Genomic DNA, 25,795 nt, shown 5'->3' with positions numbered 1-25,795 from the left:
GGTGGGAGGTGATTGGTGTATTTGACGGGATGGGGCGTGTCCCTCCTTATGGTGGTGGGAGGTGATTGGTGTGTGTGACGGGAGGGGGCGTGTCCCTCCTTGTGTTGGGAGGTGATTGGTGTGTCTGCTCATGCAGTTTTGTCCATAAGTCACCTCTTGTCTATGACTCATGGACAAGCTGATGCTGCTGCGGGACTGGTTAGTGTCCCAGTAGGTATGGGGACCCCTAGTGGTGGGATTTTCAGGAGCCGTTTTCTTCAAAAAATGTTAAACCACCATATTACAAAAGGTCTTTTAATTTTCATCTGTAAAAACATATGAAAACATTTTGTATCTGACACCACCCATTTAACCCTCCCCACCCATCACTTGTTCTTGCGGAAGAAGTCTGATTCCTTCAAGGGAGTCTCCTGTAAAAGAACAATGTCTGGGGGGAAAAGCGCTTCTAGTGGCGAAGGACCACGAAGAGACCTAAAAGCTTGAATATTCCAAATGATCATTTGCATAAAACAAGAAATAGGAATCCGCTAACCTGGGAATATACAGTAACAATAATAACCCTCTTAAGTCAGTGCTTCCCAACCAGGGTGCCTCCAGCTTTTGCAAAACTACAACTCCCAGCATGCCCGGACAGCCAACGGCTGTCCGGGCATGCTGGGAGTTGTAGTTTTACAACAGCTGGAGGCACCCTGGTTGGGAAGCACTGCTCCCTGGGAAATGGCGGTCCTCCAAAGCACCTTCACAGCCAAGAGGCGCGCGCCCTGCTGTGTGACCGTGTGCTGTAGTTGTTGTAAGGTGGTCTGTACAGTAGTAATAAGTGTCTCCTGTACTTTAGGAACAATGGGGGAGATTTATCAAAACCTGTTCAGAGGGAAAGTTTCTGAGTTGCCCATAGCAACCAATCAGATCGCTTCTTTCATTTTTGAAAAGGCCTCTGCAAAATGAAAGAAGCGATCTGATTGGTTGCTGTGGGCAACTCAAGGTTTTGATAAATCTATAAATCTCTCCCAATATGTTTTATGAACTCCGCCACCAGAAGAGTGTTATCCAGTCGGTTAGAGACCTGGTCATCACCCCCATCCATAGATTCCGGCTTAGAGTGTGCCGGATAGAGTGCTCGCCATGCTGGCTTTGCTGCCCAGCGTAATGAAGACTGCCTTTTGCTCCTATAGTCAGTGTTGTGACCTGTACAGGGGAGATAACAATTCATATGATCCCCCCCCCCCCCCCCACCCTCCACTTTGGGAAGAAGGAGACCAGATCAGGTAAAATTACATGAATTGGGGGGTCCAGACATGGAACTGCCTCTGAAAATGTTCCCACCTCAGGACACCGGAACCAGAAGTCAATTAAATTTTTTTTAATTTATTTTGGCACAAGGTCTCAATATTACAAAATATGAAAAAAGTTGGGTCAAAGGGCTTTCTGAAAGGGGTACTCCACTGGGAAAAAAAAAAAAAATAAATAAATAAATAAATAAAAAAAAAAAAAAAAAAAAATAAATAAATAAATATATATATATATATATATATATATATATATATATATATTATATTTATTATTATTATTATTATTATTATTATTATTATTATTTTATTTATTTATCAACTGGTGCCAGAAATTAAGCAGATTTGTAAATGACTTTTATTAAAAAATTCTTAATCCATCCAGTATTTATCAGTTGCTGGTATACTACAGAGGAAGTTCTTTTCTTTTTGAATTTCCTTTCTGTCTGACCACAGTGCTCTCTGCTGACACATCTCTTCTTATCAGGAACTGTCCAGAGTAGGAGAGGTTTTCTATAGGGATTTGCTTCTACTCTGGACAGTTCCTAAAATGTACAGAGGTGTCAGCAGAGAGCAATGTGGTCAGACAGAATGTAAATTTAAAAAGAAAAGAACTTCCTGTGGTGCACATAACAGCTGATAAGTACTGGAAGGATTACGATTTTTAAATAGAAGTAATTTACAAATCTGTTTTAACTTTCTGGCACCAGTTGATTTAGAATTTTTTTTTTTCCAGTGGAGCACCCCTTTAATGCATTGTTTATGGCGATTTCTTGTTAAAGGCGTACTCTGGTGCTTACACATCTTATCCCCTATCCAAAGGATAGGGGATAAGATGCCTGATCGCGGGAGTCCCGCAGCTGGGGACGCCCGGGATCATGCACGCCGCACCCCGTTTGTAATCAGTGCCCGGAGCGTGTTCGCTCCGGGTCTGATTATGCTCGACCGCAGGGCCGGCGTGTGACGTCACGCCCCCGTGTGATGGGTATCACGCCCCCTCCCGTAGGCTTGCATTGAGGGGCGGAGCGTGACGTCACACGGGGGCAGGGGCGTGTCGTCACACGCCGCCGACTCTGCGGTCGAGCATAATCAGACCCGGCGCGAACATGCTCCGGGCACTGATTACAAATGGGGTGCCGCGTGCATGATCGCGGGCGTCCCCAGCTGCGGGACTCCCGCGATCAGGCATCTTATCCCCTATCCTTTGGATAGGGGATAAGATGTGTAAGCACCGGAGTACCCCTTTAATGCATGGGGATAACTATTGGGTTTTCCCTGGAAAACCCCTTTTAACATTAGAGGCATTTTAAAAACCTCCTATACATCCTTCCTCCTTGGGTCTGCTTTCAGACTTCTAGTGTCCCTGAAAAAACTGTGTGACTCTGGAGTTGTCACCCAGCTTTTCGGACTTGTGAATGGCAAATCTGAGATGGGGCAGCAAAGGATTTTGCACAGTACTCTGCAGAAGGGAATGTAAACTCTCCCATTCATATTAGGGAATTGTTAGTCCTGCAGTTTCCAACTAAGGCTAGAGTTACATATATATGGCGCCCGGCTCTCGCGAATCTCTCCACAACCGATTCCAGAAGGACATCAGATGTGTAACATCCGGTGTACATTGTTTGTGATCAATGCATTTCTTTGTCTTTGCCAGCCCGGCGAGTCCAATAATCTGGCATCCAAATTGAGATGCCAGATAATTGTAAACTGTCCCATTCAAATGAATGGGATCAGTTCTTGCTTAATTTTCCCTTAATTTTCTGCAGCGCCAGAGGGTAAAAACAAAACTGGTTACACATATGTGTAAAGGAGGCTTAAAGGGGTATTCCAGTAATAAAAAAAAATAGGCCTTTTTTCTTTCAAAGACAGCGCCCTCCTTGTCTCCACTCTAAGTGTGGTATTACAACTTGGTTCCATTCACTTCAATGGAACAGAGCTGCAGAACCACACCCAACCTGGAGACAGACAGCAAGAGGTCTTTAAAAGGAAAAATCCTGGAATACCCCTTTTAAGTTAGTGCAGATTTGGAAAGAAAGAATACACAGTTTAATGTGTTATTTTCTTTTTTCTTTTTATCTTTTAATAGATCCTGAGTGGTATCCTTCCCGGCAGTCACTGCGTCTGGATCCAAGTAGGTCATGAACCTGGCGGCTGTGTGTGTGTGTGTGTGTGTGTGTGTGTGTTTGTGTATATACATTATCTCCCATAAGTGAGTCCACCTCTCACATTTTCGTAAATATTTTACTGTATCTTTTTAAAACTGAAGAAATGACACCCTGCTGCAATGAATGCACAGCCTGCATAACCGTGTTTAATGTTGTGTCCCCTCAAAATAACTCAACACACAGCCATTAATGTCTAAACCTTGGCAACAAATGTGTCCCGAATGGGCCCAAAATATTTTGTGTGGTCAACACTATTTTCCTGCACTGCCTTAAAGGAAATCTGCAGTAGTAACTTTTTGAAATCCTCTGTGCCCGGGCTGTAAAAAGTAACAAAACAAACTTTTTAAAAGAGTACTCCGCTGCTCAGCGTTTGGAACAAACTGTTCTGAACGCTGGAGCCAGCGCCAGGAGCTTGTGAGTCCTAGCCCCACCCCTGGGGTGGAGTTAAGACGTTTTCCAAACACTGAGCAGCGGAGTACCCCTTTCTGACCTTCCCCCGTTGCGCCAATATCTGTCTCCCGGTCCTCCGGTGCTGGTCTTCTTCCTGGGGATGATGAGTCATACTGCGCTCAGTGTATCGCCGGCCGCAGCAATGTCCCGCCTCGGCCATTGATGGGCTAAGAGCACTGTCCTGTATCGAACCTGGACCCCGCCTTCTCCCTGCTGCCCAGGCTCCTTACATGACAGTGCGCTCAGTACTGATCACGGCATCTGAAGTATTGCAGTCTTCAGTGTTATCTGAAAACTGCTTCTCTGGTCTGCTAGAAGGCAGGCCAGAGAAGCAGATCACAGTTAACACTGATCAGTGCTTTGCATTTTCATAGCACTGTTCAGTATCTGCAATCCAAAGGTTGCAATAAATAGTCCCCGTGGGGACCAAAAAGTGTAAAAGTGCCCCTCCCCTAATAAAATGAAATTCCACTCTTATTTTTTTTTTTTTTTTTACATTTTGTGTGGTAAAATAGAAAAAGTCAAGATATTTGGTATCGCCACATGCGTAAATGTCCAAACTATTAAAATAAAATGTTAATGGTCCCGTACGGTGAACGGCTTAAATGTAAAAAAAAAAAGTCTGAAATGTATTCACATTGCAGAAAAAGTTATCACAAAGTCACATATATGCAAATGTAGGACCAATAAAAACTACAGATTACGTTACAAAAAATGAGCCCTCATACATCCCTGTGTATGGCAAATTGAAAAAGTTTTAGGGGTCAGAATAGAGTGATTTTAAACATATACAAATTTTGTAAAAAACTATTTTTTATCAATTTCCCCACACAAATAGTGTTTTTTTTTTTTTTTTGTTTTTTTTGGTTGCGCCATACTTTTTATGGTAAAACAAGTGATATCATTACAAAGTGCAACTGGTCGTGCAAAAAAAAACAAGTCTTCATATGGGTCTGTGGATAGAAGAATAAAAAAGTTATGGCTCTTAAAAGGTGAGGAGGAAAACACAAAAATGCATAAATGAAATTGTCTGGGTCCTTAAGGCCAAAATATGCTTTGTCCTTAACCCCTTAAGGACTCAGGGTTTTTCAGTTTTTGCACTTCCATTTTTCCTCCTTACCTTTTAAAAATCATAACCCTTTCAATTTTCCACCTAAAAATCCATATTATGGCTTATTTTTTGCGTCACCAATTCTACTTTGCAGTGATATTAGTCATTTTACCCAAAAATTCACGGCGAAACGGAAAAAATAATAATTTTGCGACAAAATCGAAGAAAAAACGCCATTTTGTAACTTTTGGGGGCTTCCGTTTTTACGCAGTGCATATTTCGGTAAAAATGACACCTTCTCTTTATTCTGTAGGTCCATACGGTTAAAATGATACCAGACCAGTTTGATGCAGTGTGCGGCAGAGGTCTGAGTACTAACAGCTGACACCCCCACTCCTTCAACCTTTGCAGCAATACTGACAGGACTCATTCATCTATTAACCAAAGACATCCTCTAGAAATAAGGCTGAGCATGTGCACTCCGATTTTGAGTGAAACCGCTGTATGGTCTTGGAAACCGCACTGCAGCTCAGTTTTAGGGTCTTTGCAATCTTCTTATAGCCTAGGCCATCTTTATGTAGAGCAACAATTCTTTTATTCAGGTTCTCAGAGAGAGTTATTTGCCATAGTAAATAAATCGCTCAGTACCTAATCCTGACCATGTACATCTAATTTTTATGCGTCTGGCACCTTTATTTATTTGATTACACTTTTAATTTAGCTCACTAGTCTGAATTCCTCTCAAAGGGAGGGGGCAGGGCCTCACTGTGCAGGTCTCCGCCCCCTCCCTCAGTATGCCGTCTGCTCTCATCTCCCCCAGCATTAGCAAAACTACAACTCCCAGCTTGTCCTCACTGAGAGTAGCTGGACACAAGCTGACAGTGGGAGGATTTTTCCTCCAGGTATGAGCCCTGCACTCACAGCTGTCAATCAAGGAAGTGTGTCCATGACATAGGTGATGACGCATGGACACAGCAGGACTAGTATGTTTCCAAGCAGGCAGGGGGGCAGTTCTTTGACTGGCTTTTCCAGTATGAAATACTGAAAATTTTCTAATGAAAGCAATTGCAAAACCTATTAGTTATACATGCTTTACAACATATCAAAAGTTTTTGTATCTGACCGTGCCCATTTAAACTTCCAATGACCAGTATCAGAGAGTGTGAGAGCGATAACACCCACTTAAGGATGAACTTACTTTTATTGCCAAAGTTTAAACATTAATGGCTGTGTGGAGTTATTTTGAGGGGACGCAACATTATACACTATTATTCTGGCTGTGCATTCATTACTTTACATTGTATATGTATCTTTGCCGGCGCAGTTTGTGTCGAAAGATAAACTTTGCTCTCTTTCTATTACACTCGGCTTTGCTCTGTGTGTGTGTGTGTGTGTGTGTGTGTGTAAACGCTGCACTCGTATGACAGTGTTTCCCAACCAGGGTGCCGTTGGCTGTCCGGGCATGCTGGGAGTTGTAGTTTTGCAACAGCTGGAGGCACCCTGGTTGGGAAACACTATCGTATGACCTTTTTAAGCTTACGACCTGTTGCTGTGTGTCACAGAGGGAAGGTCGCTGAAAGACGAGGATATTCTGCAGAATCTACCCGTGGGAACCACCGCTACACTGTACTTCAGAGACCTGGGAGCGCAGATCAGCTGGGTCACGGTAAGTACCCGTGCTGGGACCCTTTATAACATTAAGGGCGAGATTTATCAAAACCTGTCCAGAGGAAAAGTTTCTGAGTGGCCCATAGCAACCAATCAGATCGCTTCTTTCATTTTTAGAAAAAAGGACTCTGAAAAATGAAAGAAGCGATCTGATTGGTTGCTATGGGCAACTCGGCCACTTTTCCTCTGGACAGGTTTTTGTAAATCTCCACCTTAGTGACTATGGGGGAGATTTATCAATAACTGTGCAGAGGAAGAGTGGTGCAGTTGCCCACGGCAACCAATCAGATCGCTTCTTTCATTTTTAAAGAGACCTGTGAAAAGTGAAAGAAGCGATCTGATTGGTTGCTATGGGCATCTGCACCACTCTTCCTCTGCACAGGTTTTGATAAATCTCCCCCTATATCAACCAGACGGAGAATGAAAAGGACGCTCTTATGGCGTCTTCTGACTAATGTCCCAACATGTGAACAGTGTGTGAACTATTAACCACAGGCTTCCCTATGTACAGTGCCCAACTAATACAGGGGCAGAGATGGTCACAAGAGAGCGTCTATACACTCCTAACAAGCCGGGGGTGTAACATGACAAGACATTGAAACACACAGTATATAAAGAAAAATTACAGAACTTTATTGAATGATTAAGATGTATATAAATGAACCAGAAAATCACTTGTCAGTCTGTTGGATTTATGAAATGTATACTCTGTATAGAGAGAAGCGTGCAGTTATATGTATATACACTGTATAGAGGGAAGCGTGCAGTTATATGTATACTCTGTATAGAGGGAAGCGTGCAGCTATATGTATACTCTGTATAGAGGGAAGCGTGCAGTTATATGTATACTCTGTATAGAGGGAAGCGTGCAGTTATATGTATATACACTGTATAGAGGGAAGTGTGCAGTTATATGTATACTCTGTATAGAGGGAAGCGTGCAGCTATATGTATATACACTGTATAGAGGGAAGTGTGCAGTTATATGTATACTCTGTATAGAGGGAAGCGTGCAGCTATATGTATACTCTGTATAGAGGGAAGCGTGCAGTTATATGTATACTCTGTATAGAGGGAAGCGTGCAGTTATATGTATATACACTGTATAGAGGGAAGCGTGCAGTTATATGTATACTCTGTATAGAGGGAAGCGTGCAGCTATATGTATACTCTGTATAGAGGGAAGCGTGCAGTTATATGTATACTCTGTATAGAGGGAAGCGTGCAGTTATATGTATACTCTGTATAGAGAGAAGCGTGCAGTCATATGTATACTCTGTATAGAGGGGAGAGTGCAGTTATATGTATACTCTGTATAGAGAGAAGCGTGCAGTCATATGTATACTCTGTATAGAGGGGAGAGTGCAGTTATATGTGTACACTGTATAGAGGGAAGCGTGCAGTTATATGTATACTCTGTATAGAGGGGAGCGTGCAGTTATATGTATACACTGTATAGAGGGAAGCGTGCAGTTATATGTATACTCTGTATAGAGGGAAGCGTGCAGTTATATGTATACTCTGTATAGAGGGAAGCGTGCAGTTATATGTATACTCTGTATAGAGGGAAGCGTGCAGTTATATGTATACTCTGTATAGAGGGGAGCGTGCAGTTATATGTATACACTGTATAGAGGGAAGCGTGCAGTTATATGTATACTCTGTATAGAGGGGAGCGTGCAGTTATATGTATACTCTGTATAGAGGGGAGCGTGCAGTTATATGTATACTCTGTATAGAGGGGAGCGTGCAGTTATATGTATATACTCTGTTTGGATTCAAGCGTGCAGTTATAAGTATACTCTGTATAGAGGGAAGCATGCAGTTATATGTATACTCTGTATAGAGGGAAGCATGCAGTTATATGTATACTCGGTATAGAGGGAAGCGTGCAGTTATATGTATATACACTGTATAGAGGGAAGTGTGCAGTTATATGTATACTCTGTATAGAGGGAAGCGTGCAGTTATATGTATATACTCTGTATAGAGAGGAGCGTGCAGTTATATGTATATACTCTGTTTGGATTCAAGCGTGCAGTTATATGTATACTCTGTATAGAGGGAAGCATGCAGTTATATGTATACTCTGTATAGAGGGGAGCGTGCAGTTATATGTATACTCTGTATAGAGGGGAGCGTGCAGTTATATGTATATACACTGTATAGAGGGAAGCGTGCAGTTATATGTATATACACTGTATAGAGGGAAGCGTGCAGTTATATGTATACTCTGTATAGAGGGAAGTGTGCAGTTATATGTATATACTCTGTATGGTGGGGAGCGTGCAGTTATATGTACACTCTGTATAGAGGGAAGCGTGCAGTTATATGTATACTTTGTATAGAGGGAAGTGTGCAGTTATATGTATACTCTGTATAGAGGGGAGTGTACAGTTATATGTATATACCCTGTATACAGGGGAGCGTGCAGTTATATGTACACTCTGTATAGAGGGGAGTGTGCAGTTATATGTATACTCTGTATAGAGGGAAGCGTGCAGTTATATGTATACACACTGTATAGAGAGAAGCGTGCAGTTAAATGTATACTCTGTATAGAGGGGAGCGTGCAGTTATATGTATACTCTGTATAGAGGTAAGCGTGCAGTTATATGTACACTCGGTATAGAGGGAAGCGTGCAGTTATATGTATATACACTGTATAGAGGGAAGTGTGCAGTTATATGTATACTCTGTATAGAGGGAAGCGTGCAGTTATATGTATATACTCTGTATAGAGGGGAGCGTGCAGTTATATGTATACTCTGTATAGAGGAGAGTGTGCAGTTATATGTATATATCCTGTATAGAGGGAAGCGTGCAGTTATATGTATACTCTGTATAGAGGGGAGCGTGCAGTTATATGTATATACTCTGTATAGAGGGGAGCGTGCAGTTATATGTATACTCTGTATAGAGGGGAGCGTGCAGTTATATGTATACTCTGTATAGAGGGAAGCGTGCAGTTATATGTATACTCTGTATAGAGGGGAGCGTGCAGTTATATGTATATACTCTGTATAGAGGGGAGCGTGCAGTTATATGTATATACTCTGTATAGAGGAGAGTGTGCAGTTATATGTATATATCCTGTATAGAGGGAAGCGTGCAGTTATATGTATACTCTGTATAGAGGGGAGCGTGCAGTTATATGTATATACTCTGTATAGAGGGGAGCGTGCAGTTATATGTATATACTCTGTATAGAGGGGAGCGTGCAGTTATATGTATATACTCTGTATAGAGGGGAGCGTGCAGTTATATGTATACTCTGTATAGAGGGGAGCGTGCAGTTATATGTACACACTGTATAGAGGGGAGCGTGCAGTTATATGTACACTCTGTATAGAGGGGAGCGTGCAGTTATATGTACACACTGTATAGAGGGGAGCGTGCAGTTATATGTATACTCTGTATAGAGGGGAGCGTGCAGTTATATGTATACTCTGTATAGAGGGGAGCGTGCAGTTATATGTATGTACTCTGTATAGAGAGAAGTGTGCAGTTATTTGTATACTCTCTATAGAGAAGTGTGCAGTTATTAGATGTATATAGGGCAGCGTGTGTGGGCACAGACCAGTCTATTTTCATGGAGTATGAGAGGTTATACTGGTCCTGGCACAGCCGGGCAGACTAATGAGTGCGGGGTGCCAGTGTGTTTCTTGTGCTGCCAGACGGGTCTCAATCATTAACACATCAAAGTGGAGGCCATATGTCCTTTTGATTGTAGCACATACCGCAGTGTAAGTGTCTGCAGCCTGTCCTCTGGCTGCCGGATCATAAATGTCGGCTTACATGAGGATTTGCTGTTCCTTCTTCCCTTGTAAAATGTAGCACATTAATAAGATGATCATTGTGCCCCATGGCCCTGCGGGGGCATCATCTGTCACTATAGATCTGGGTTACACCACATCATTGGTGATGAGACCTGTGCTCTTCTGTCTCCAGGTGTTCCTCACAGAGTATGCCGGGCCATTGGTCATCTACTTACTTTTCTACTTCCGAGTCCCCTTTATTTATGGCCCCAAGTACGACTTCATCACGAGCCGGCACTCCGTGGTACAGTAAGTATTGTTGTCCTCGTGGTATTTGTACTGGGTGGATAAGGAACAAACATAGATTCAGTCTTTACATTTAAAATTTTACTTTTTTATTTTCATAATAATAAAAAAAAAAAAGTATATATCCTGTAGCTGTGACATGTCACATTGTCCCTGCTCCCCCCTCCCCTCCTGTCTTCTCAGGAGGGACCAGTGATGTAAAGAGGGGAGCTCATATATACTTCTCATTAGGTTTTAAAGCAGAAGGAAGCTTTTCTTAGTCACACTCGTTTCCCACAGAACAGACTCACTGCTGTCTTATCTGAGAAAAGCTTCCTGCTGCCTTAAAATGTAATGGACAGTAATATTAGCACCCCCTTCTCACCTCACTGCTCTCTTCCTGAGCAGACAGGAGGCGAGGGGGAGACTTTCATTCAGAGACATTTCCTGTTTTCTGCAGCTAAAAAGGGTATTATGACCTTTATGACCTATCCTGTGAATAGGGGATAAGTGTCTCTAAAAGGTGGCAACCCCCACAATCTAGAGCAGTGTTTCCCAACTAGGGTGCCTCCAGCTGTTGCAAAACTACAACTCCCAGCATGCCCGGACAGCCTTGGGCTGTCCGGGCATGCTGGGAATTGTAGTTTTGGAACAGCTGGAGGCTCCCTGGTTGGGAAACACTGATCTAGAGGATGAGGACCCAACTTTAAACTTGGAATGAAGCGGCAAGGCACTGCTCCAGAGAGTTGTAGTTTCACAACAGCTGGAGGCACACTGGTTGGGCAACACTGGTCTATGGAGCTGCCAAAGATCGCCAAATACAGTGATCGGCCATCTCCGATCATGTGGCTAGGGGGTAAGTGTTAGAAGTTGTACCAGAGATGCAGGGCTGTGTCCATGGAGCATTGTTTCCCAACCAGGGTGCCTACAGCTGTTGCAAAACTACAACTCCCAGCATGCTGGGAGTTGTAGTTTTGCAACAGCTGGAGGCACCCTGGTTGGGAAACACTGCCCTGGAGGAAGAGGGGCATTACAGGAGCACATGTACTCTGGCCTACAATTGGATCCCTGGGTCATCTGTAATTCAAAGCTGTAGATGATATGGCAGCCTGAGCTTTGTTCCCTTTTTTTTTTCTCTTTTTTGTTTTTTACATTTGAAGTGTTACAAGTTGGAATACCCCTTTTAACTGCCAGCAATAGGAAGGTGAATTAATGGGGAGATCTAGGAATAGAGCTGATTTCTTAAAAAAATAGAAAAAATAAAAATAAAAAAACACCACCGTGTCATCAGGTTATGTGTGGTATTGCAGCTCAGCTCCACTCGCGTGAATGGAGCCAAGCTGTAATAACACACAGAACCTGAGGACAGTTGTGGTGCTGTTTTTGGAAGAAATTAGCTCATCCCCCCCCCCCCTACTATTTTTTGGATAATCCCAAACTTACATGTACTGTGTATTTTTTGTCTCCTGCAGCCTGGCTTGTATCTGTCATTCGTTTCACTATATTAAGCGTCTCCTGGAAACTCTCTTTGTACATCGCTTCTCTCATGGCACGATGCCGTTCCGAAATATTTTCAAGGTAAATGCTGTTCAGTTGAGTTTTTGAGACAACCTTAAAGGAGTACTCCAGCGCACACTTTTTTCATGTTATCCCGTCCAGGCTGCAAAATAAAAGAAAACGCACTTTATCTTACCTGCCAATGAGCCCCCGGTGCTCCGGTACAGGTGTTCGGTCCCCTTGCTGTATTCTTCTTACTTCCTGTTAGCCCGGCACGTCACACGGAGCTTCAGCCTATCACTGTCCGCAGCGATGTCCCGCCTCGGCCAGTGATAGGCTGAAGCTCCGTATGACGTGCTGGGCTAACAGGAAGTAAGAAGAATACAGCCCGGGGACCGAACACCTGTACCGGAGCTTCGGGGGCTCGTTGGCAGGTAAGATAAAGTGTGTTTTCTTTTATTTTGCAGCCCGGACGGGATAACATGAAAAAAGTGTGCACCGGAGTACTCCTTTAAGAAAGAGGGACTCCGGGGAAGTCAACTTATCCTTATCCACAGAATAGGGAATAAGTGTCTGACCGCTGGGACCCCCACGATCTCCTGTATTGGGCCCAGCAACTCTCCCATCCTCGAATCATTCGACCCCCATCTTCCGAAACAGGAGGGTATTACCACCTGCTCGGCCAATCACACGTCCCGTCCAAGCCGATGATTTGGTGTGGCACCGCCACTCCTGTTCGTCTCTGAGCACGTGGGTTGGAGCACTCTGAGGACGAGCGAATTGCTGTGCCTAATAGAAGAGGTTTGCGGGGGTAGCCAGTCCCACAGTCAGACCTCCTACATTAAAGGGGTACTCCGCTGCATACATCTTATCCCCTACCCAAAGGATAGGGGGTAAGATGTTAGATCATGGAGGTCCTGCCCCTGGGGACCCCCACAATCTCCGGGCTCGCACCCCTCTCATTCGGGGCATGGAGCAAATTCCGCTCGATACCCGATGACTAGCTATGCAGACCGCCACGCCCCTCCATTCACGTGTATGGGAGGAGGCATGACTGCTCTGTACTAGCCATCATGCCCCCTTCCATAGACATGAATGGAGGGGGCGTGACTACGCGGAAGCTGCAAGCTTCCGTATTTTAGATGCTGCAGCTGCCGGCCCAGAGATCGCGGGGGTCCCCAGTAGCTGGATCTCTGTGATCTAATACGTTATCCCCTATCCTTTGTGTGCACCGGAGTACCCCTTTTATCCCCTATCCTGTGGATAATGGATAAGTTGATTTTCCTGGAGTGTTTCTTTAAAGGGGTTCTCCACCATAAGGTGATTTTAGTATGTACCTGCCAGACAGTAATGGACATGCTTAGGAAGGATCTGCGCTTGTCTTGGGGATAAATGGCTATGTTGTGAGATTACCATAACACTGTGGTTAGCTTTTTGTGAACTGGTATTTCCTGTTTGAGTTTCCTTCTTTGCCTACAAATCCCATAATTCCATTTTGCTCCCTCCCACACATCAGCCACCCCACCCATTGAAACATAAATGAGCTTCATCCATTGTGGTTTTCAATCAGGGTGCCTACAGCTGTTGCATTAGTTGCAGATTGCTCTCTCCACCCATTGAAGCAGACAGGCTCCCTGTCATCAGCTGACTAGTGAGTCAGGTCTCGGCCGCATTGCAAGCTGGGAAAAATCTGAGACAACAGTCATTTTGTATGCTGGTAAAAATAAATATTGGAGTGAAAATCACAGAAGAATTGTGAGAAAACCGTCACACACAGGTACAGACACTATATTATGAACTACACTAAGGCTCCTTTAACACTATATGTTGCTCCGTTTTAAAGACCTGTTATAATGTCCTGTTAAGAAACCCCTTAAACGGCCGTTAAAAAATCCCATTAAAGTCTATGGGATTTTTTTTATTATCAGTTATAGACCATTATGAATAACGGATCTTATTTGTGACTGGAGAAAAATTTGCGCATGTAACGTTTTTTTCTCCCGTCACAAATAACGTCCGTTATTCATAACGGATAATCAAAAAATCCCATAGACTTTAATGGGATTTTGTAATTGCCGTTAAACGGCCATTTTTAATGGTTTTGTTAACTGGTCATTATAACGGATCTTTAAAACGGACAATTCTATAGTGGGAAAGCAGCCTTAATTTACAGCCCCTGTAGCATAGTCAAATAAAAACAATTCCTGGAATACCCCTTTTAAATGAGGGTTATTTGTTTTGTATATGTTCTCCTCCTATAAGTGCGCAGTCCATGTCTCACGGAATGATTTTCCTGCTTAGTGGATATTAGTCCTTTTAGTTTTTGCAATAGTTCTGTATATGTTTTCAATGTGAAAACTGTACGGAACGGTATTGAAAACCGTATGCATTGACTCTCCATTGAAAACTGTATGCCAAAAGGTGCATCAGGTTGTGTCCGTTTTGCATCCTATATGGTTTTGTCAATTTTTTTTTCCCTGTACCCAAAACCGTAGTCTACCACGGTTTTTGGTCCGGTTGAAAAACCGTATTGAAATTTTATATATTTTTTTAACATGGGAACCGTGGAGAACCGTATGTGTGTACGGTTCCATCTGGTTTTCACCATACGGTTTTTAACTTTGCACAGTTTTTTTTCTTGGAATTTCAATCAAACAATTGAAACTTTATAATGGAGTGTTAATGAAAATCTGCTCCCCGAGAAAACCCCTCTTAGGCTGGGTTCACACCACGTTTTTCAAGTACGTTATTGAAAAGGTATGGAACTGTATTGAAAACCGTATACATAGACAAATAATTGAAAACCATATGCATCCGGTTGCGTACGGTTTGCTTGCAATACGTTTTTTTTTCCCCCATACTCAAAACCGTGGTTGACCACAGTTTTTTGTCTCCGGTTTAAAAACCGTACTGCAACCACATATGTTTTTTTTAACATGGACGACAATGGGAAACTCGCATGTATACGGTTCCATACGGGAAACCGTATACGCCTTTTACTTTGCACATGTGCATTTGCATCCTAAAGTCCCCACCCAATACCCCTCCCACCCCAAACAAGACAAGATTAACTTTAATAAAAAATTTACAACATTTTCAAAAACATATATATATATATATATATATATATATATATATATATATATATTAATAATATTATATATTTTTTTTTTTTTATAAAAACGGACGGAACCGTATGCTTATTTAAAAAACAGTATACTGTTTAAAAACTCATACGGTTTGCTTTTTCCCCATACGTTTCCATCCGCTTATTTTATTTATTTTTTTTGCCATTCGGTTTTCTTTAGAAAAACTGATTGAAAACAGTATGGCAAAAACGTGATGTGAACCCAGTCTTAGGCTGGGTTCACATCACGTTTTTGTCATACTGTTTTCAATCCGTTTTTCTAAAGAAAACCGAATGGCAAAAAAACGGATAGAACAGTATGGGAAAAAGTAAACCGTATGCGTTTTTTAAACCGTATACTGATCTTAAAAGTGCATACAGTTCCATCTGTTTTTATAAAAAAAAAATAATACGTTTTTGGAAATTTTTGTCCATTTTTAATGGGAGGGGTCTTGGGTGGGGACTTCAGGATGCAAATGCGCATGTGCAAAGTAAAAACCGTATACGTTTCCCATTGACGTCCATATTAAGAAAAAAAAAAAAAACAGCGGTTGCAGTACGGTTTTTAAACCAGAGTCAAAACCGTGTTCAACCACGGTTTTGAATACGGGAAAAAAACGTATTGCAAGCAAACCGCACGCAAACGGATGCATACGGTTTTATATTATTTGTCTATGTATATGGTTGTATATGGTTTTCAATACGGTTCCATAGGTTTTTCAATAATGAAAACGTATACGGGAAACGTAGTTGAAAAACGTGGTGTGAACCCAGCCTTACTGGGCTTCATCTTGCACAAGGCAGGCAATTATAGCTGCAGTGTAAAGCATGGGGGTAGACAGATAATGTAAACTATTTCTGATAGTGACACTTATCTTATCCAGCTGTCTGTATTCCTGCCCTGCAGCCCCTAAGAGAAAAGTATACACGACCTGCAAACCGATAAACCAGTGTTTCCCAACCAGTGTGCCTCCAGCTGTTGCAAAATTACAACTCCCAGCATGCCCGGACAGCCAAAGGCTGTCCGGGCATGCATGGAGTTGTAATTTTGCAACAGCTGGAGGCACCCTGGTTGGGAAACACTGCCGTAAACCAAAGTATGTCCTATAGGAAGGAACATTTGTGTGCGAGTGTGAACAGGGTCAGAACTGCGTATCGTGCCTTTTAACCACACTGATATACGCACTGCTTGTCTTTCATGGCTGTACTGTGTGTTGCAGAACTGTATGTATTACTGGGGATTTGCAGCCTGGATGGCATACTACATCAACCACCCCCTGTATACGCCCCCAGGTAAGTGTTCACACATCTCATGTTTCAATATTTGATTATTTTGGGAACTTTTTAAAGGGGTACTCCCGTGGAAAACAATTAAGATTTAAGATTTTTTTTTTATAGAAATAATTTACAAATCTGTTTAACTTTCTGGCACCAGTTGATTTGAAAAAAAAAGTTTTCCCACTGGAGTACACCTTTTAAAGGAAAACACTTTTTTTTTTTTTTTTAAATCAACTGGTTCCAGAAAATTAAACAGATTTGTAAATGACTTTTAAAAATCTTAATCCTTCCAGTACTTATCAGCGGCTGCATACTACAGAGGAAGTTGTATTTCTTTTTTGAATTTCCTTTCTGTCTGACCAAAGTGCTCTCTGCTGACACCTCTCCTGCTCTGGACAGTTCCTGACTTGGACAGAGGTGTCATCAGATTCATCAGAGAGCACTGTGGTCAGACAAGAAAGAAATTAAAAAAGAAAAGAACTTCCTCTGTAGAATAGAGGAGATAAGTAATGGAAGGATTAACATTTTTAAATTGAAGTAATTTACAAATCTGTTTTACTTTCTGGCACCAGTTGATTTAAAAAAAAGATTGTTTTCCTTTAAATGGGTACTCCAGTGGGAAAACTTTTTTTTTTTTCAAATCAATTGGTGCCAGAAAGTTAAACAGATTTGTAAATTACTTCTGTTAAAAAATCTTAATCCTTACAGTTCTTATTAGCTGCTGAATACTACAGAAGAATTTTTTCTCTTTTTTGGAACCCAGTGGTCTCCGCTGACATCACAAGCACAGTGCTCTCTACTGACATCTCTGTCCATTTTAGGAACTGTCCAGAGCAGCATATGTTTGCTATGGGGATTTTCTCCTACTCTGGACAGTTATTAAAATGGACAGAGATGTCAGCAGAGAGCACCGTGGTCATGATGTCAGCAGAGAGCTGTGTGTTCCAAAAAGAAAACAATTTACTCTGTAGTATTCAGCAGCTAATAAGTACTGGAAGGATTAATTTTTTTTTAATAGAAGTAATTTTACAAATCTATTTATTTAACTTTCTGGCACCAGTTGATTAAAAAAAAAAAAAAGTTGTCCCACTGGAGTACCCATTTAAGGGAAGAATTAGTTCTTTGGTGGTTCTCTGCAACTGTTTAGATGCTGTGGTCAATAGTGACTGCAGCATCTAAGGGGTTTAATGGCTGGCATAGGAGATATCGTTGATCTCAGCTATTGCAGTGGAATGTTCAGCTGTAATCTACAATGGACACTAGCTGTGGATGGTGCGGATGTTCTGTACTCTTTACCTGTACCAGGGTTAGCTGCTCCTTTGGACACCAGGTGGAGGCAGCTTCATCTTAAAGGACATCTATAGTGCAAAATAACTTATCCCCTATCCGTTATAGATCGCGGGGGGTCCGAGCGCTGGGGCCCCCCGCGATCTTCGGTACGGGGCAGCGGCGATATACAGGAAAGGGGGCTTTCCATCCCCGCATGACACGGCAGCCGACACGCCCCCTCCATGAATCCCATAGAGATACATGGAAGGGGGAGTGTCTGCCGCGGCTTTCTGCTGGGGATGAAACTTCACTTCCGGCAGACTGCCGCAGCCCCGTCCAGGAGATCCCGGGGGCCCCAGTGCTCGGACCCCCCCGCGATCTATAACTTATCCCCTATGCTTTGGATAGTGGATAAGTTATTTTGCGCTTGAGTACTCCTTTAATTTTTTTATGACACTGTGTGTTCTGTACAGGACCATGAAGAAGCTCCTGTCCTCTACATAGTCAGTGATTACAGCTCCCTGCAGATCTTTATTACTTTTATATATAAGGATTTGCTTTATCTATATTAGTTATCTACTTATTTTTCTTTAATCCTCACTTTTTCCTATTTTTGCAGACCTTTTGGGGCTTTAGAACCAATTACCAGGTTTCCATAGTTATGGTCTCAACATACAATGGTTTCTACATACAATGGTCGTCCTGGAACCGATTAATATTGTAACTTTAGAGACTACTGTATATAGCTTGAAAGTATAATAAAAGTATTATTTAATTCACGTTCTGTTTAATTGTTATAGCTGCAATATCCACTTTGTTATATAGAGGTAATTCAGTGTTGGGCATAGAGCTGTGTGACTGCAGATGAACCACATCTACTGTAACCATGATGTGTCTTATTTTTTATCAGCATTCGGAGAACAGCAGGTGAAGTTGGCAGTCGCCATATTTTTGGTAAGGGAGTTCACATTGTTCTCTTGTTTCTTCATTGCCCATATGATGCACACTTACTATCTCTAGTCCTACAGACAGTCTGTTTCGTTCTAGCACAACTGCATACATAACTACGTTACTGTAAAGGGGTCATGTGATCACCAGTCGGACCCACAAAAGATCACAATGTTTAATGTGTCAGAGGAAGTGGTTAGTCCTGGGTAGCTGACTTCATGTGAACTACAGGATGACATAATAACCTATCAGATGTCTCCTGTCAGGTCAGACCCCTCCCACATGGATAAATGTTCAGACCCTGTAATCTGGATACTAACTGTGTTTATTCACTTTATTTCTCAGTTCTGTCAGCTGGGCAATTTCTCCATACACATTGCCTTGAGGAACCTGCGGCCAGCCGGTAAGTCCTAGAAGTGGGGTGTCAAAAGTGCTGATAGGTCTATTTCACACCCATGAGTGTTTTACCTATTGGGGTATTCATCATGTTAAAGGGGTACTCCGCTGCCCCAGCATTCACAACATTTTCTTCTGAACTCTTGGAGCGGGCGTTGGGGGTCGTGCCTTCTAACTCGTAGACTACCAAAAAGGCAGCCCAAAAAAAAACCCTTTATTTCCCATATATCAAAAAAGTGAGATTAAAAGTGCAATCTTTATTGTATTAGGTTCGCACTTAGTAGTGTTTTAAAATATAGAGCACCATGTCGTCCTACTTCTTGGATTATATATATATATATATATATATATATATATATATATATATATATATATAAATAGACCATCCGGTCTAATGAATTGAATACACACTGAAGCGAAGACGAGGTGCCTGCAGACCACCTACATTCAGCGCTATTGTAGGACAATGGAGCTCAAAGTTAAAAGCTTAACATGGCCCCCCTCGACATGTTTCACTGCCTCAGCAGCGTTATCAAGAGGTAAATGGGCAGAGGTAAATGTCACGCCACGCCTTCTCAACGCAAGACTATGGGAGGGGGCGTGGCGGCTGCCACGCCCCCTCCCATAGACTTGCATTGAGGAGGCGTGGCATGACATAACGAGGGGTGTGGTCGTAATGACACGACCCCTGCCCCTGCACCCAGGGTTCTAATTGAATGCTGCACAGAGATCGCAGGTGTCCCCTTTTTGGCTTGGGGATAAGATGTCTAGGGGCCACCTGACATGTTAATGTTTTTAAAGTTAGCAGGTTTATGCCCTGTAGGCCGCCAGTTTTATAATGATAGATAATCCCAAACCAGCTGGATAATATCAAACTAAACAAACTTAAAGGGAATGTGTCACCAGAAAATCACCTATTGTTTATATCAAATTTGGTGACGATCAATCCTAATTCCTTCTTATGGGCTTTCCCTCCCCCACCCCTGAACGTCCTCTTTTGGGTCCCATGTTGTTTTCCAGTTATGTACGGAGCTACTGTTCGAGACAATTTCGGCGTATTTCCTCTTTCTCTCCTTTACAATCTTTTTTTCTATCACCCTGATTTTTCTCCGGGACTAACTATGGTTAGAGAATGGGGCTCAAGGTCTATTTGGCTGGGTGGATGTTGTTGATCCCCCTCACTCGTTCTCTCCTTCCTCTCGATCAGCTGGCTGCGTGTTGGGATCTCCCTTCTGAGGAAGCCCACTAAGAGCAAACCCTTTCTTCAGGCGGAAATTTCCAAGCGGATTTTCCATTCACAAATTCCGAAGTGTGAATTTGTGAACGGAAACCCATTCACTACACTATACATTTTAGCAAGCGGAATTTCCGCCTGCTATTTCAGAGAGGAATTGCAGGCAGAAATTCCGTAGTCTGAACCTAGCCTTATAGCCAAGCATTGGAAGCAGTCCTTGCCAATTTCAGAAGACTATCTTATTTCCCACATTCATGAGATTCGCTCCCTAGAATCTCACTGAATAACACTGTCCCCATGTTTGTGTCCATATGGGATCCGTGGGATCAATTCACAGAAAGACAGCCTCCGTGACTGTTTCTTTTAGCTTTGTTTTTGTACTGACCTCTACCTCCTATTTTCTTTCTCTGCTCCTCTGATTTCTCTTTCTTTTCTCCAGTGCTGCTTCTTCGTTCTCTTGTTCATCTTTACGTGTTTTTTCACTCCCTATTCTCTACCCCCCCCTCGTCCCTTATTGATTATCATATTCTGATGGTTTACTCCCCGGATGTTTGCTTGGACTTATTGTTCTCGCTCTGCTCTTTTTGCCTTGTTTGGCTCTACTGTGTTCTTTGTGTGTATGAAACACTTATAGGTTACCATCAGGCAACCCCAAAAAAAACCTTTCCTTTCCATACACCCAATTTTTTTGTATATAAAAGTGCAATCTTTATTGTTTGAAATCCGCACACAACTTATTTAAAATTGACAAATGCCATATTGTCCTGTTTGTAAAGAAGGTCTTGACCATCCGGTCCAATAAGGTGCATCAATCTGTCAATACAAGGTGCCTTCAGGAAACCCTGTATTCTTGGAAAATAGGACAAAGGCACCTGATTTAAAACCAATTTAACCGCCCCCCCTTGACATGTTTCACTACCGAAGTAGCTTGATCAAGAGGCAAACGGGCACTTTAGTGCCCGTTTGCCTCTTGATAAAGCAACTTCGATATCTATTATACAATAATCCAGAAATCTTGCAGTTTTTGGTTAGGCCACTAAGCCTAATAAGCTGACACTTCCTGTTCTGTTGAGAAAACATATAAACAGTCTCTTCCTGATCATCACAGGCAGGATTACATTGAAGGGTGACACCAGTGTATAGATAAGACAGTGTCAGGCCATTCACAACAGGTGATGATCACAGCGCTTCTCCTCTCCCTGCACAATGACCTCTGCATGGGTCACAGAGCATGCCTAGTGAACTCCCCCATAGAAGTTAAGGGGTCGGCTCTGGTCTGTGGTTTCCTATGGTCTACGTAGCTGTTGCTACAAGAGCAGAAGCTGAGGCAAGATGGCTGCCCCAAGATTAATGTACAAAACATGTAATAAAAAAAAATAATGTACCAAAACATTTATTTTTTTTCTAATAAGGATATAGAGGACACATTCCCCTTTAGGAGGTCAGAAACAGGTTGTTGACATTGTGGAAATGTATTTTATTCTATGTATTTTAATGTATTCATTCCTATATTTTTGTTTTAAGGCTCAAAGACCCGAAAGATTCCTTTCCCTACTCGTAATCCGTTCACATGGCTCTTCCTACTGGTGTCCTGCCCCAACTACACTTATGAGGTAAGCGGCTGGGCCTTCATGGGTTAATTGAAAGGGGATGCTTTCTTTAATGACTGCTTGAGCCTGCCCTTCTATTAAACTATTATAGTTTTATATCAGATCTGTTTATACCTTCTGCCTTCATGTTTCAGGTTGGCTCTTGGATTGGGTTTGCCATCATGACCCAGTGTCTTCCTGGTAAGTGTGGGGCCTCCCCCTCTGCAACCTTGAGAACTCCTAAAGCTCCTGTCAAAATGAAGCAACCCTGTATATTTGGCAGCCTCTATATTAGTTGTCTATGGGAGTGCCCAAGATAGCCACGTACTAAAGTGGTTCCACCAATCTTTAAAATAAAATAAAATAATGTAACCCCTTAAAGTGGTACTCTGCTGCTAGACATCTTATCCTCTATCCAAACAAACACCCGATTCCTGCAGCAGAGGTCATGACGACACATCACGTCACACCCCTCCATTCATGTCTATAGGAGGGGGCGTGTCTAAGACACGCCCCCTTCCATAGACATGAATGGAGGGGGGGTGACATCACGAGGGGCGTGGCCTCTGTTCAGAATACCGGAGTACCCCTTTAACGCTGCAAGAATTTTTTGTTACTGCGTTATTTTTTTTTGTTTTTTTTTTTTCTCTTTTTTTCTCTTTCAATTTTTCTTCTACACACTCATATGAGGGCTTGTTGTTTGCGGGACTAATTGAACATTGACATCACTCATTCTGACGCGAAATCTACAGCAAGGCATGAAAAAGATTGTCAAGGGTCCGATTGGAGAGACCATCGTGATTAAATGAGGAGTCCCATGTAGAAAAATGTATCCCCTATTAATCAGAAAGTGGATATATTTCTGATCGCAGGGAGTCTGACTGCTGGGACGATCTCCTGTACGACTCTCCATGCACAGAGAACAAGGTTCCGCACGCGCCCTCCATTCGTCTCTATTGGAGTGAATCTCCTGGTTGCCCAAAAAAGATGAATGGATAAATTTTCCTACATCAGACTTTTCCTTTAATCATTACTCTTGCCTTCAGGTGGCGCTCATGGCCTACATATACTACTTATGATACCAATTGTTACATATTGATTTCTGGATCAATACATTCAGACTAAAAATAAATAAATAAATATAGAGATATCTCAAACTGAATTCTAAATACATACCCTTTAATCAACATAGATAACTTAACCTACATTTCCAATGATTTGTTGGGCAAGATCTGTTTTAATAATATATATTGATACTTTTACACTGTCCCATAAACAAATCCCAGCATCTATGAGTGTCCTTGTTTGTCGATAGACTAGTTAATCTGTACTAGTTTGCTAGAGTAGACTATCGATCCCAGCGCTCTTATAACCTTTCTCAGTTTAGGTTGTACAGTAAAATCTCCCTTAGCGGACACCTCCCAATAGGGGACACCTCCCAATAGGGGACACCTCCCAATAGTGGAATTTTTTTTTATTCCCCAGCAGAGTCCTATAAGACTTAATGCAGTTGCACCCTCCGAATAGGGGACTATCCCAATAGGGGACAACCAGGCTTATGTGCCGGCCCTACCTTATGCACAGGGCCGCCAACAGGGGGGGTACAGCCAATTCCCCAGTAAGGGGCCCAGGCTCCCCAGCACAGAAGCAGAACAGTGTTCTCCTGCTTCTGTAAGGCTGCTAGCCATGTCATTCGCCCCACCCCATCCAGCCCATGCCAAATAATCCCCCTCTTTATAACCCCCTGTGCCACATCATTTCCCCTTGATTCCCCCTGTGCTATTCTACCCTATATGCATATTCAAAACCCCTTCTTTACCACCCCCTGTGCCATCTTTCCCTCCTTTATTCCACCTGTGCCGTTTCATCCCCCTTTATCCCCTGTGTAAAATAATCCTTCCCTCACCCCTTGTGCCGCATCACTTTTCCCCTCCTCCCCTTGTTGTTCTTCTTACCTGCCCAGCAGGTACAGTGGCTCTCAGCAGGTTTGACATTCTCCTGAAGTCCCCTGCGTTGCACTCGCTGAGAGGCTGTGAGCAGCAGTAGCTGCGGGCACAGATGAGTGACTCTCCTGAAGTCATTCGTTAGTGCCCACAGTCGCCGCTGCTGTTCTCAATAAGTGCAGCGCACAGGATGTCAGAAGAATGTCATACCCGCTGAGAGTCCCTGCACCTGAGCCTGCTGGCCAGGTAAGAAGAACAGGAGGAGGATGAAGGAAGGGGAAAAGTGATGTGGCGCAAGGGGTGAGGGGGATGATTTGGCACAGGGGGATAACGAGGGAATGAAATGGCACAAAGGGGAAGAAATGGCACGGGGTGGAAAAGAGGGGGTGATTAACAGAGGGTAATAAAGGGGAAATTATGTGGCACAGGGAGTAGGGGGAATGATTTGGTACAAGGCACTGGGGAATAAAGTGGCTTAGGGTATAAAGGGGGAGTGAAATGGCATATAAGGGTTTAAAAGGGGAAGAATGGAGTGTTATTGGAGGGATCTAAAGGAGAAATAAAGTGGCATATGGGGGGGGGGTAAAATGGTACAGGGGACATAAGAGGTAATTAAACGTCACTGAGATTATACTGAAATATCGCTTTTTATCATGTTTTATAAGTTATTACACTCTGGAGTGAGTACATTACTCAGATTTTTTAGCCTTTTTTTTCCCCCACTAAGGGACATCTTAAAACAGACACTTTTTTTTATTATTTTTTTTTAATTTTTTTTCTCTGTGAGTGTTCGCTATTGGGAGATTCTACTGTACTGGGCAGGTCTAGGTATAACAATTGTTTAACCTGTTGTTGACAAATCTGTTGGACAGGCAGTCATCTTTATTATCAGTATGTGTGATACTTGTATGTGAATGTTTCTGTGTCTCCATATTCCATCTTGATTCAATCTATATACCACATAATTTCTAATAAAATGCTTAACTCATCCTGTAACAACAAGCCCCTAACCTAAAGCCTTCATAGTTCTAAGATCACATGTGACCTGCCATATCTTTCCTAGGAATTTATTCTGAATCCACACAAAATAATGTGAAATCTGTTTTAAATGACTTTTGACTCATTTTAAACCCTTCCCTCCCTTTGATGCAGTCGCTCTCTTCTCCCTGGTCGGGTTCATCCAGATGACAATTTGGGCCAAAGGAAAACATCGCAGTTACTTGAAAGAGTTTAAGGACTACCCACCTCTCCGCTCTCCCATCGTCCCCTTCCTCCTGTGATTTTATGCCCTTATATCCCTGTTCTAGAACTCTAACTTCCCACCTATGCACTGAAGGACCCCGCACTGAAGTCTCCTCATGGGCCGTCCCTGGAAGAATCAGTCTCATCATTTTTCTTTCTTTTTTTTTTTCTTTCCTTTTTTTTTAATACTGTGAAGAGATGGGATGAATTTTATTAGTTGCATTTGTCAGCACGTTTTTTTGGTACTCATAAATATGTGGGATATGATAAAGTAGATCTGGATATTATCATTTGATCATTGTTTTTTTTCAATGAAATGTTTTACACCTTTTGACCTCTGTTCTCTTGCTGGGTGTGAAAATTGTACAGTAGGGGGTCTCTTTCTGTTGCTGCAAAACTACAACTCCCAGCATGCCCTGATATAACCTATCTGGGCATTCTGTGACTTGTAGGTTTGCAGTATATAGTCTTGGTCATATCTCCTTTCTCGAGGGAGGATTCATTTTAACTATTAAATGACAGCAGCAGACTATTGGACTATGTACAACCTGGCTGTACTACGGATGTAATGATACGTCTGTATTATGTTAGTGGAAACCCAGCCTGTGA

The 25,795-nt window shown here is 42.5% G+C and overlaps 1 protein-coding gene across 3 annotated transcripts in view; it reads left to right on the top strand.

The window, feature by feature from the left end:
- TECR (trans-2,3-enoyl-CoA reductase) overlaps nucleotides 1–25,488 on the top strand; it is a 51,486-nt gene extending 25,998 nt beyond the window's left edge. For 2 of the 3 annotated variants that reach the window (XM_056570725.1, XM_056570723.1), the window contains exons 3-12: nucleotides 3,373–3,417; nucleotides 6,515–6,618; nucleotides 10,572–10,687; nucleotides 12,136–12,241; nucleotides 16,508–16,580; nucleotides 18,745–18,788; nucleotides 19,128–19,185; nucleotides 21,937–22,025; nucleotides 22,157–22,202; nucleotides 25,097–25,488. In XM_056570725.1, the coding sequence (XP_056426700.1) occupies nucleotides 3,373–3,417; nucleotides 6,515–6,618; nucleotides 10,572–10,687; nucleotides 12,136–12,241; nucleotides 16,508–16,580; nucleotides 18,745–18,788; nucleotides 19,128–19,185; nucleotides 21,937–22,025; nucleotides 22,157–22,202; nucleotides 25,097–25,224 (809 nt within the window). In that variant the 3' untranslated portion in view covers nucleotides 25,225–25,488. The remainder of the gene's footprint in view (nucleotides 1–3,372; nucleotides 3,418–6,514; nucleotides 6,619–10,571; nucleotides 10,688–12,135; nucleotides 12,242–16,507; nucleotides 16,581–18,744; nucleotides 18,789–19,127; nucleotides 19,186–21,936; nucleotides 22,026–22,156; nucleotides 22,203–25,096) is intronic. The other variant, XM_056570724.1, reaches the window with a different exon arrangement.
- The last annotated feature ends 307 nt before the right edge of the window (nucleotides 25,489–25,795 follow it).

This window comes from Hyla sarda, chromosome 4 (assembly GCF_029499605.1).
Source record: "Hyla sarda isolate aHylSar1 chromosome 4, aHylSar1.hap1, whole genome shotgun sequence".
Classification (NCBI taxonomy): Eukaryota; Metazoa; Chordata; class Amphibia; order Anura; family Hylidae; genus Hyla; species Hyla sarda.
This window is presented reverse-complemented; position numbering and strand designations above follow the sequence as displayed.